This window comes from Taudactylus pleione, unplaced genomic scaffold (genome assembly GCF_031769625.1).
Source record: "Taudactylus pleione unplaced genomic scaffold, aTauple2 ptg000124l, whole genome shotgun sequence".
Classification (NCBI taxonomy): Eukaryota; Metazoa; Chordata; class Amphibia; order Anura; family Myobatrachidae; genus Taudactylus; species Taudactylus pleione.
Genome location: NW_028284526.1, coordinates 1,872,256 through 1,886,156, shown reverse-complemented (window position 1 = coordinate 1,886,156; position 13,901 = coordinate 1,872,256). Strand labels below are relative to the sequence as shown.

At 46.8% G+C, this 13,901-nt stretch overlaps 1 protein-coding gene across 4 annotated transcripts in view; it reads left to right on the top strand.

Moving 5' to 3' along the window:
• The window catches only part of SLCO2B1 (solute carrier organic anion transporter family member 2B1), a 141,827-nt gene that overhangs the window by 70,540 nt on the left and 57,386 nt on the right, over positions 1-13,901 (top strand). For all 4 annotated transcript variants that reach the window (XM_088472473.1, XM_088472471.1, XM_088472472.1 and 1 more), the window contains exon 7: positions 2,049-2,179. In XM_088472473.1, the coding sequence (XP_088328599.1) occupies positions 2,049-2,179 (131 nt within the window). The remainder of the gene's footprint in view (positions 1-2,048; positions 2,180-13,901) is intronic.

Below are 13,901 nucleotides of genomic sequence, written 5' to 3'. Positions count from 1 at the left end.
GCGCAGCAGTGGTTCATGTAACTGGATTATCCAGGCATAACAGTGAAGTATGCTAAGGCCCGTATTCAATTAGCGGCGAAAAGTCAGAATCGGCGAAAAAGTATCGCGGATGACATAATTTCACCAGGCGGAAACTTTTCATTTCCAAATACTTTTCGCGTACACGGAAAGTTAATGCAGTGTATTAGGCGAGAAAGTTTTGCCTATGAATAGCAGGTGGAATAGAGTGCAGAATTGTGGTTTTGGGGTGCAAACATCGGGAAACCACTCAGCACCCTTGGGACAGCCCCCCAAAGAATAACTGCGTAAAAAAAAAAAACTATAAAAAAGTGAGGAACACCCCAAAAAATGTATTTGAAATGGTGGCGAAAAAGTACAAAGTTGGGGTACACACATAAAAACTAGCGAAATACACTTTTGGGGGGTCTGCAAGGATGGGGCAGGTGTTCTTTGATTGCAGGTGCTTGCAGCTGAGTTTTTTTTTCACGTTTTTTAAAACTTCAATTTTACAATTTCAAAATATGCTAGCACCCATTTTCAAGTACCCCAAATTTGACAGGAATACTTATTTTCTCAAAAAAATACTGCTTAATGCTATTCTTTACCACTTGTGCAAAGACGCTATTTAGAAGCAATTGACAGCACTTAAGTACCGCAAATAGCTTCAGTAGGGCTAATTGGGGACATCTATATTGATCCCCAATTTGAGTGCATCTTTTGGGGGGTGTCAGGCTGATTTCCTCATTTCTGACAGCACTTTTCGCCTGTTAGAGTTTCGCCGGGACCCGTTTTCGCGTGTTTTGGAATGGAATACGGCGAATAGCCAGGGCCGGCCCGAGCCTAATATTTTTGGTAAGCGGAGATACATTTTGGTGGCCCCTGTTGCAGTACCCCCAGTAGCAGTGCCCCCAGTGGCCCCTGTAGCAGTACCCCCGGTAGCAGTACCCCCAGTGGCCCCTGTAGCAGTACCCCCAGTAGCCCCTGTAGCAGTACCCACAGTGGCCCCTGTAGCAGTACCCCTGGTAGCAGTACCCCCAGTAGCCCCTGTAGCAGTACCCCCAGTGGCCCCTGTAGCAGTACCCCCAGTGGCCCCTGTAGCAGTACCCCCAGTAGCCCCTGTAGCAGTACCCCCAGTGGCCCCTGTAGCAGTACCCCTGGTAGCCATACCCCCAGTAGCCCCTGTAGCAGTATTCCCAGTGGCCCCTGTAGCAGTACCCCTGGTAGCAGTACCCCCGTAGCCCCTGTAGCAGTACCCCCAGTGGCCCCTGTAGCAGTACCCCTGGTAGCAGTACCCCAGTAGCCCCTGTAGCAGTACCCCTGGTAGCAGTACCCCCAGTGGCCCCTGTAGCAGTACCCCTGGTAGCAGTAGCCCCAGTGGCCCCTGTAGCAGTACCCCCGGTAATAGAGCAAAACACAAACAAAAAAAAAACAGTTTACTTACCTTAAGCCCTGATCCTGCGTCCGCCACTCCTCGATACTATGTGAGAAACGGCATGATGTCTCTCACATAGTGACCATGGGGGAAGCCTAGCCGGAGCTCAGGAGTGAGCTCAGGCTTCCGCTGTGGGGATAAAATCTCAGCGGGCGCCCGGGAAACGGATAGTCCCTGCGGCGGCAGCGGGAAGGAGTGTGGCGGCGGGGGGGGGGGAAGGAGTGTGGCAGCGGGAGGAGGGATCCTGTAGAAGTTTGGCCGCGCTGGGGATTGAGCGCCCTCTGCAGGCTGGCGCCCTACGCATGTGCGTAGTTGGCGTAATGGGCCGGCCGGCCCTGCGAATAGCGGGGGCACGCACAAATAGTTTTCACGTCCAAAACACGCGATGTAGGTGAAAAGTCCGGCAAGCAAAAAAGTATCGAGGGTGCGAAACTAATTGAATACGGGCCTGACTTATCCATCAGTAGCAGATTGATTGTGATTAATATCTATTTCCTGTATGTTAAATAATGCTTAGTAAACATGTCAGACAAGAGCCCTATAATAGTTCCCACAAACCATCTATTAATTCTATTCCTCATTCTGCATTTGATTATAATATATTATCCATTGACAGGTGAAATAGTTCTTACACCAAGTGACCCGCGTTGGATCGGAGCTTGGTGGCTGGGATTCATTCTAGCTGCTTGCATTGTGGCGTTGGCATCGATACCGTACTTTTTCTTCCCTAAGGAAATGCCGAAAGAGGTAAGCACATAGAGAAATACTGTAAGCCCATAGGAAGATACTGTAAGCCCATAGGGAGATATTGTAAGCCCATAAAGAGATACTGTAAGCCCATAGGGAGATACTGTAAGCCAATAGGGAGATACTGTAAGCACATAAAGAGATACTGTAAGCCCATAGGGAGATACTGTAAGCCAATAGGGAGATACTGTAAGCACATAAATAGATACTGTAAGTCCATAGGGAGATAGTGTAAGCACAAAAAGAGATACTGTAAGCCCATAGTGAGATACTGTAAGCACATAAATAGATACTGTAAACCCATAGGGAGCTACTGTAAGCCCATAGTGAGATACTGTAAGCACATAAATAGATACTGTAAGCCCATAGAGAGATACTGTAAGCCCATAGGGAGATACTGTAAGCCCATGGGGAGATACTGTAAGCCCATAGTGGGTAAGCACATAAATAGATACTGTAAGCCCATAGGGAGATACTGTAAGCCCATAGAGAGATACTGTAATCCCATAGGGAGATACTGTAAGCCCATAGTGAGATACTGTAAGGCCATAGGGAGATACTGTAAGCCCATAGTGAGATACTGTAAGCCCATAAAGAGATATTGTAAGCCTATAGAGAGATACTTTAAGCCCATAGAGAGATACTGTAAGCCCATAAATAGATACTGTAAGCCCATAGTGAGATACTGTAAGCCCAAAGGGAGATACTGTAAGCCCATAGGGAGATACTGTAAGTCCATAGGGAGATAGTGTAAGCCCATAGTGGGTAAGCACATAAAAAGATACTGTAAGCCCATAGAGAGATACTGTAAGCCCATAGGGAGATACTGTAAGCCCATAGAGAGGTACTGTAAGCCCATAGGGAGATACTGTAAGCCCATACGGAGATACTGTAAGCCCATAGTGAGATACTGTAAGCCCATAGGGAGATAGTGTAAGTCCATAGTGGGTAAGCACATAAATAGATACTGTAAGCCCATAGAAAGATACTGTAAGCCCATAGGGAGATACTGTAAGCCCATAAAGAGGTACTGTAAGCCCATAGGGAGATAGTGTAAGCCCATAGGGAGATACTGTAAGCCCATAGAGAGATACTTTAAGCCCATAGGGAGATACTGTAAGCCCATAGTGAGATACTGTAAGCCCATAGGGAGATACTGTAAGCCCATGGGGAGATACTGTAAGCCCATAGTAGGTAAGCACATAAATAGATACTGTAAGCCCATAGAGAGATACTGTAATCCCATAGGGAGATACTGTAAGCCCATAGTGAGATACTGTAAGGCCATAGGGAGATACTGTAAGCCCATAGTGAGATACTGTAAGCCCATAAAGAGATATTGTAAGCCTATAGAGAGATACTTTAAGCCCATAGAGAGATACTGTAAGCCCATAAATAGATACTGTAAGCCCATAGTGAGATACTGTAAGCCCAAAGGGAGATACTGTAAGCCCATAGGGAGATACTGTAAGCCCATAGGGAGATAGTGTAAGCCCATAGTGGGTAAGCACATAAATAGATACTGTAAGCCCATAGGGAGATACTGTAAGCCCATAGAGAGGTACTGTAAGCCCATAGGGAGATACTGTAAGCCCATACGGAGATACTGTAAGCCCATAGTGAGATACTGTAAGCCCATAGGGAGATAGTGTAAGCCCATAGTGGGTAAGCACATAAATAGATACTGTAAGCCCATAGAAAGATACTGTAAGCCCATAGGGAGATACTGTAAGCCCATAAAGAGGTACTGTAAGCCCATAGGGAGATAGTGTAAGCCCATAGGGAGATACTGTAAGCGCATAGAGAGATACTTTAAGCCCATAGGGAGATACTGTAAGCCCATAGTGAGATACTGTAAGCCCATAGGGAGATACTGTAAGCCCATAGGGAGATAGTGTAAGCACATAAATAGATACTGTAAGCCCATAGAGAGATACTGTAAGCCCATAGTGCCCCCAGTACTGGTCCCCCCCTGTGCAGTGCCCCAATATAGTGCATTCAGTACTAGTCCCCCCCTGTGCAGTGCTCCTTATATAGTGCCCCCAGTATTAGTCCCCCCCCTTATATAGTGCCCCCAGTACTATTCCCCCTATGCAGTGCCCCAATATAGTGCCCCCAGTACTAGTCCCCCCCTGTGCAGTGCTCCTTATATAGTGCCCCCAGTATTAGTCCCCCTTTATATAGTGCCCCCAGTACTATTCCCCCTATGCAGTGCCCCTTATATAGTGCCCCCAGTACTAGTCCCCCCCAGCAATGCCCCCAGTAGTAATAGTGCCCCCAATAGTAGTCTCCCCCCAGCAGTGCCCCCCCAGTAGTAGCTTCCCCCCAGCAGTGCCCCCCCAGTAGTAGCTTCCCCCCAGCAGTGCCCCCCCAGTAGTGATCCCCCCCCAGCAGTAATACCAGCCAATCACACACGTAAAAAAATAAAATAAACTCCACTTACCTTAATCCCCGCTCCGGCGTCCGCTCCTCTGTCCCCCGTGCGGGCCCGCTCTGCATGATGGGAGAGACGTCATTACATCTCTCCCATCACCCACTGCAGGAGCCGGAGCTCCAGTCCGGCTCCGGCAGTGGGCGCAGCAGCTGATGACAGTCTATCTGACTCTCATCGGGTGCTAAAACAAACACACAGGTACTGGCGCTGGCGGCTGTGTGTTTGTTCCTAGTAGGTAGTGCGGACTGCACTTATGTGCTGTCCACACTACCGCCCTGCAGGGCCGGCGCTCTTAGGCAGCTGCCTAAGTTTGCCTAGTGATAGCGCCGGCCCTGCATAGGGGCCTATATATTAATAATCGCAGAACTGCCGCGATAATTAAGATACCGTATCTCAGTGGATATTTAGAGTTTGATACATAGGGCTGAGATCATAATCCCCATTAAAAATAATGGGCACTGAGATGTGTGAAATCTCAGACATTGTGCTATTAGTACGGGATCTGGTCAATATCCCGACAGTCAGGATGCCGACACTAAGCATGTTGGCGCCGGAATCCCGAAGGTAAGTACAACGGGTAGGGGGAGGGTTAGGAGTTAGTGTTAGGCACTAGGAGGAGGGTTAGGTTTAGGCACTGGGGGGGGGGGTTAGGTTCAGGCACAGGGGAGAGAGGGTTAGGGAAGGGAGAGGGGGAGGGTTAGGGAAGGGAGAGGGGGAGGGTTAGGGAAGGGAGAGGAGGAGGGGTTAGGATACTAATCGACAAGTGTCGGTATCATAACCCTGACGGATGCTGGCGTCTGGATTCTGACCATGAGCGCTGACATCCTGTACCCAACCTCTTTAGTACATAGCAATAATTCATAACATGATGCAGACACTGCGGTTTCTACATGTTTTTATGAAAAAACAGCTTGATACATAGGCCCCTTAGTCACTGATTGCGGAGAGTTAATATGAAATAGTCACGAGCAAGGGTGATACTGAGAGCACTGACTTCTGATCATTTTTCAATATTTTACTCTAAAGAAACCCACTGGAGACAAATCTCAGCTTTTCTATAAATGTTACGTTACCTGCACATTTGCAATTGCTTTGAAACTGAACATGCTGAATCTCACCTTGCCTGTGTCTGATGATGAAAGAGGGACTCCAATACAATAGGGATCATTAATCCCTAAAAATAGAGCCTGTGCACAAGGGGGACACGCTCACTAATCCTGCTATATATTGCAATGCGATGCTTTGCTGAAAAGACCCTACAGTATAATACTGTGATTGCCACCTACACTACAGTTTACACTCCCAACCATTGGACAAATGGAGATTCCCTAATTCATTACTACTAATTCAATCCCAAACAAATAACTTTTAATCATATTAGTAATCTGTAATGTATATTTCTTTAGTTGCTTATTTTTTATTGTTGCATAATCCAGTACAATTTGCGGTAATGTTATTTCTACAATTGCTCACAAACTCATTTAGCAGAAATCACAGAGATTAGTAGAAAGGCAAAATTTGCTTAAAAAACGAATGTCAGTCATCTGTGTAAGCCTCGCGCACAGTGGGCCTGATTCAGCACGGATCGCTATTGCGATTATGCACGCAGACAACCGATTGTTGCGTACTGCCCATGCCTATTCATGGCAGTGCGCATGTGCGAAGGTTCCACTGCGACGGCACTGCGATCACACTGACCACACAGACCCATCGCAGAGTGATTTACAGGGAGTGAGCGTTTGGGGGAGGTGATGGTGAGGTGGTCGGGGAAACGCAGGCGTGTCAGTGCGTTTGAACGCCGTTACAGGGGCGTTTATAAATTAGCCACTACGATGGTATATGCAGCCTGAGCTGTCACTGCGTGCGACGAGGATAGCAAATTCTGAGTAAGGTCAGAGCTTGTATAAGTGTGCATGAGGCTCCGATGTTACTCCATGTTACCGATAGTTTGGCAGACTTGCACAGTATTTTAGATATGAGTAAGGGGAAGTGGGCGTCTTTGTATTGGTCTGTGACGGCATTGCGATTGCAAACATTAGCATATTTTCGCAGTGGGTCTGCGTGTGTAATCGCAGCTGCAATTGCAATAGCGATCCGTAATGAATCCGGCCCTGTGTTTATTATACAGTGAATTAATAGCAGCAGGTAAAGCTGAGCTGTCAGCTTTACCTACAGTCCCCTAGATGGAAGGATTAAATGCAGCCAACACCCTAAATTGTAAATCACCTTCTGTGTGTAAATGATACATGTCACAACTTGCACAATGTTACCACATTGCTTCCTCGTTGGAGTTAAAATTGTATTTATTTACTGTAACGAACCCACTATATAGTGTCTCTGAATTATTTAGAAATAAGCAAAATACCTGAATGTACTTATGTGTATACTAGCTGAAGTGCCCTGTGTTGTTCGGGTTTAAATCTTCAAGTTATTACGTTTTATTATGTGGTGTCATCCAAATCCATCCAGTAATAGGCCCAGGACAGGCTCCCTGGGTCAAAGTTCTGCCCAGTGTACACCAACGGGAGGTCCAACCGGGACCCTAACCCCTAAAACCTGGCCAGAATCCAACTGGACCACCTCACGTTGGTTTGAAAGTATAACCGGACAGACAAGCAAACTGACAGACCAATGACTAGTACAGTGTCCTGTATAATAGATGTGCCTCCTTATATCCTTATCTTTTCTGCCCTCTGTCTTCATTGTTACAAGTTTGAAGTTGGCTGCATAAAGCACTGAGAATATAGCATTTACCTGTTACCTCGCCCCTGTAACACGGACATTGGGCCTGATTCAGAGACGGACGCTCTGAATCAGGGAGTTTTTTTTTTTTTTGTTCGGCTTCCCGGCAGCTCACATAGCTGTGGGTGACCACCCACAGCTATTGCGAGCGGCCAGGTTGATGGGCGCGATGGTCAAGACCATCGCGACCATCGGCAATGCGATGAGACCCTTGTGGTAGGGTCTCGTGGCCACAAGCCCCAGAGAGCTTCTGGCTCTAATTGAGCCAGAAGCTCTCCCACTGACATCACTGGTGATGTCAGTGGGGCCGCCCCCAAACAGCAGGCGTTCCTTCGGGAATGCCTCCGTTTGGCCAGCCACCCCCCCTGCCGGCCTACCAAATGGGACGAGCTGTCAATCACCATCGACAGCTCGCCCCCTTTGGTGCGAGACCCGGAGCGATGGAGCACCCGTCGCTCAGCGCTCGTGACCGGGTCTGAATCTGGCCCAGATTTCACTTTAAGGGAACATGGGTTCGGCTTATTTTTAATTCAGGTTCTATAGGAAATGTTTGCAGACTGGTCCCATGTGAATGACGTGTGTGTTTGGGTCTCTGTAGTATATATTAGGGATGGGAATCATTTGATGTTTCATTGGAAACATCGGTCAGATGGTTGCAATGTTCGATGTTCAACCCTGAAATGTTTAGGATCCAATGAGAAAAAAAAATAAATTAAAGAGGAGGCTGAGGCTGAAAGAGTAAAGTCTATAAGAATGGACAAGAGAAATTAAATTGAGAAAGAGACGAGAGAGAAGGGCCTATTCATCAACACTAAAATAAAGTTTTTAAGGACATTATCCTTAATTAACGTTATTTTAGTATTCATGAACACACTTAGCATAGCAGATATCACTGATATCTCCTTGCTAAGTCCCCCTGCGTTACTTTCCACACTCCCCATACATTAGTACATTAGTATGGAGATAGGGAAATTATGCTATTCATCAAATTCCCAAAATTATGTATTTTCGGAATTTGATGATGTTACTATTCACCACTGTGAGGTGGCGAATAGCAGATGACACTTACCTGCTTCCAGCTGGTGAGGTCCCCCGACGTCTTCCTCCGGCGCTCTGGTTCGTCCTCTGGCTCCTGGAGCTGTGCTGTCACGTGTTCTCCCAGCAGAGCACAATAAAGTTTAGAAAAAAATATTTTTTTTTGTTGGTTTTTCTAAACTGTACTGTGGGCAGCTGGGAGAACACGTGATAGCACAGCCACCGGAGCCGGAGGCGCTGCAGCAGGCAGGTAAGTGCGGAGACGGGGGGAGGTGAGCGGGGTGGGGGAGGGGGTTGAGGGTGGACACAAACTTACCACCGCCGTAGGCAGTGCTGCGCATGCGCTGGCTTTACGAATGTAAAATGACAGCTTTTCGGTATAGTTATGGAGAGGAGGAATGTTGAATTCCCCCGGTAATTAGTAGAACTCCATGCGAGTATACATATATACTGTTTGCCTCCAGGAAGATAGACATAGTCTAAGAATTACTTTAAAAGTGTATTAGTCTATTATATGTTTTAAGTATAGAGTGAGGAACAGTCAGAGTTTGGGGAGGTAACGGGGGGTGTCCAGCCAAATGCAGACGTATCTGATCATTTGGGCGCTGTTACATGGGCGAGCATAAATCAGCCACTGCGATCTCCTTCGCAGCATGAGAGCTCTCTGCATGTCAGGACAGATGCTGTGTTTGAGACAGGTCAGACTTACAAGCTGCATGGCTGCCCAATCTGCATCGATGTTACCGATGTTTACGTTTTTGCACGTCATTGGACGGATATGTGAAGGCAGCAGCGGGCATCAGCACATTTATTATTATCACATGTTGTCCATGTGAAATTGCAGCTGCGATAGCATTAGAGTACGTCACTGGATCAGGCACAGAAGCACATTGGGTAGGGAGCCGCAGTCTCTCTCCCCAGCTAATGATTAATTATATGGATGTCAGTTCTCTCTCTTGAACACAGTGCTAAAATGTCTCTGTTATCTGGTAAATTTCGGTGAGTACCGGCACCTTTGGCACTGCGGGGTATTAGCATGGGGGCTGAGTCACACAGATCTCTGTGCGTGGGCGCAGCCAGCGAGTCTCGGCATACAGCACGCGGTCAGAGTTACATTTTGTTGCTTATATCTGTCTGATTCTGACTTGTGACCGGCTCTGTCTTTCTGTGAAATTTGGTATTTCGGGGATGGGAACTGGGTGGTAACAATGCGAGTGCACAGACCGCCCAGTCCTGTGTGAGTGTCATAGGTGTGCCGTGGGCATGTGTGTGATAATGAGCCATGCGTCCGGGGGAGGGAAGCCTGTGTCTGAAAGATCTCTTGCACTTAGCATGGGGCTGGTGCACGTACTGATGCTAATGATGACGGTTGCAGCCGGCAAATGGCCACGTGTGCACTCACAAACCGCCAGCATTAGTTGAACAGAATCTCACATTAGCTTAAGGTTATCTGGGCGGCCACTTTGCATGTGTGGTCTACATGATAAAACGTGCAAGAGATGACTGAAGATCTTCATGCTGTATGTATAACAGGTTACCTAGAGAGAAGAGTGGTATGGAAGCTTTCACATGCATCACGTGTTTTACCACGGTACAGTAAGGAAGCATGCCACAGAGGACTATGCCACAGAGGACTATGCCACAGAGGAATGTGCCACAGAGGACTATGGCAAAGAGGAATATGCCACGGAGGACTGTGCCACAGAGTTATATGCCACAGAGGAATGTGCCACAGAGGACTATGCCACAGAGGATTATGCCTCAGAGGATAATGCCACAGAGGACTATGCCACAGAGGAATGTGCCACAGAGGACTATGCCAAAGAGGAATATGCCACGGAGGACTATGCCACAGAGGACTATGCCACAGAAGAATATGCCACAGAGGACTATGCCACAGAAGAATATGCCACAGAGGACTATGCCACAGAGGACTATGCCACATAGGAATATGCCACGGAGGACTTTGTCACAGAGTTATATGTCACAGAGGACTATGCCATGGAGGAATATGCCACAGAGGGATGTGCCACAGAGGAATGTGCCAAAGAGGGCTAGGTCAAAGAGGACTATGCCACAGAAGAATGTGCCACAGAGGACTATGGCAAAGAGGAATATGCCACAGAGGACTGTGCCACAGAGTTATATGCCACAGAGGAATGTGCCACAGAGGATTATGCCACAGAGGACTATGCCACAGAAGAATATGCCACAGAGGACTATGCCACAGAGGAATGTGCCACAGAGGATTATGCCACAGAGGACTATGCCACAGAAGAATATGCCACAGAGGACTATGCCACAGAGGAATGTGCCACAGAGGACTATGCCAAAGAGGAATATGCCACGGAGGACTATGCCACAGAGGACTATGCCACAGAAGAATATGCCACAGAGGACTATGCCACAGAGGATTATGCCACAGAGGACTATGACACAGAGGAATATGCCACCATGGACTTTGTCACAGAGTTATATGTCACAGAGGACGATGCCACAGAGGGATGTGCCACAGAGGATTATGCCACAGAGGACTATGCCACAGAAGAATATGCCACAGAGGACTATGCCACAGAGGAATGTGCCACAGAGGATTATGCCACAGAGGACTATGCCACAGAAGAATATGCCACAGAGGACTATGCCACAGAGGAATGTGCCACAGAGGACTATGCCAAAGAGGAATATGCCACGGAGGACTATGCCACAGAGGACTATGCCACAGAAGAATATGCCACAGAGGACTATGCCACAGAGGATTATGCCACAGAGGACTATGACACAGAGGAATATGCCACCATGGACTTTGTCACAGAGTTATATGTCACAGAGGACTATGCAACAGAGGGATGTGCCACAGAGGAATGTGCCACAGAGGATTATGCCACAGAGGACTATGCCACAGAAGAATATGCCACAGAGGACTATGCCACAGAGGAATGTGCCACAGAGGATTATGCCACAGAGGACTATGCCACAGAAGAATATGCCACAGAGGACTATGCCACAGAGGAATGTGCCACAGAGGACTATGCCAAAGAGGAATATGCCACGGAGGACTATGCCACAGAGGACTATGCCACAGAAGAATATGCCACAGAGGACTATGCCACAGAGGATTATGCCACAGAGGACTATGACACAGAGGAATATGCCACCATGGACTTTGTCACAGAGTTATATGTCACAGAGGACGATGCCACAGAGGGATGTGCCACAGAGGATTATGCCACAGAGGACTATGCCACAGAAGAATATGCCACAGAGGACTATGCCACAGAGGAATGTGCCACAGAGGATTATGCCACAGAGGACTATGCCACAGAAGAATATGCCACAGAGGACTATGCCACAGAGGAATGTGCCACAGAGGACTATGCCAAAGAGGAATATGCCACGGAGGACTATGCCACAGAGGACTATGCCACAGAAGAATATGCCACAGAGGACTATGCCACAGAGGATTATGCCACAGAGGACTATGACACAGAGGAATATGCCACCATGGACTTTGTCACAGAGTTATATGTCACAGAGGACTATGCCACAGAGGGATGTGCCACAGAGGAATGTGCCAAAGAGGGCTAGGTCAAAGAGGACTATGCCACAGAAAACTATGCCACAGAAAACTATGCCACAATGAACTGTGCCACAGAGGACTATGCCACAAAAGAATATGCAACAGAGGAATAAGTCACAGAGGACTATGCCACAGAGGACTGTGCCACAAAGGAATATGCCACAGAGGACTATGCCACAGAGGACTATGCCACAGAGGAATATGCCACAGAGGACTGTGCCACAGAGGAATATGCCACAGAGGACTGTGCCACAGAGGAAGAGACGTATTAGAACAAGAGCACATGCTCTGGATGTGGAGAAATTTGAAGCAGAATGACTTTGCTGAAATGGTAGGAGATAATTATCATACTGTAGCTTTCTTTTCTTGGCAGATGTGAGCACAGTAGGGGAATGTACACAGTATGGGAATAGACATAAGGCCATTTTAAACTGAAAAAAATTAAGGGGGCTATTTATCATTTATATTTGTTCCAAAAATGACCCAAAACTGCTGTTCCAGCATAATATTTAGAATTTTTGGTATAAGGGCAATGTACTGAGGCTGTAATGCAGGAGATATATCATAGCTATCTCCTGCATTCATTGATTACAGTGGTACACAATGACGCCTGTAGGAACTTTGATCTAGTACAGGTTGCCAAGCTCCAGTTTCGGCTTGGGCCCAATAGCTAACGACATCTCTATATGGCACTAGCCATTGTATATTACTCAGTAGGTAACATTTTAGCAGAGAGGGATCTTTGTACCCCTGCCATGCATCCTATACCGGCACATGCCTGGCCCAATGGCAAAAGTTTCACTCTACTCCGGGAGCCACTGTTCCAGAAAGATGATTTTAATAAATTGCCCCAAAATGACATCTATTATCGCGAATAGCAGCAATAACAGACAACACTTCTCTGGTCAAAATTCTGTTTAATAGTAAATGGATAGTGACAATGATACGAGGTCTGAGGTGTTTGGGAACAAAAATGAACAAATTAGATACAGTATGATGCGTTGGTCTGTTCCGTTTCTTTCTATATGTACAGTAACACTGATTTACATGACTGGTGTTTGATATATACTGTACTGTAGGTGCAAATGACAGACGTACACTGTTTACTTCTGCAATGCCCTTTAACTTCATAAGAAACGCGCACAATTGCACAATGCAGTTGTGGGGCGCGTGGCCTGGCTGGAAGAGGAATAAACACACTCCCCACTTCCTTTATTTTAAAAAGAACACAGGAGATTCTACAACCACAATGTTTAAATTCCTGTGAAGGGAAATCTTAAAATCAAATGAAGAATGACCTTGTTATTCTGTAAACAGCTACAGCTATAATATTACATGCAGCGATATAGGAGGTACGCAGGGTATACGGGAAATGCTGTATTCTATCTACAGTACAGAATACCAGAAGAGCTGGATTTACTGTATTAGAAATTCAGACTACGCATATTAGCAGAATGTTACTTTAAAGAACCATATATCGTTTTATTATTTATATCAACATTTTTATTTTGTATAATATGTTCTGCTAACAGTTTTATATTAGAAGAAGGTCTAGTTATTTTCCACTAAACTTAAATTACATGTACTACATTTTTAAGAGTGTCATAGGTAAGGGTGTGGCGTGAGTTGTGGACAATGGGCCTGATTCAGAGGCGCTCGCTATTTGCGAGCGCTCGCTCTGAATCAGGGCGGATATTTTTAAAAAATCCGTCTCCAGGCTGCTCGCATAGCTGTGGGTGGCCACCCACAGCTTTTGTGAGCGGCCTGGCAATGTTCGCGATTATCGTGACCATCGGATGCCGCAAGCCCGAGTGAACTTCCTGCTCTAATAGAGCAGGAAGTTCACTACTGACATCAAGAATGATGTCAGTAGGGCCGCCCACAAACGGCAGGTGTTCCTTCAGTGTTCCTCGCGCATGTGCATTGAGCAC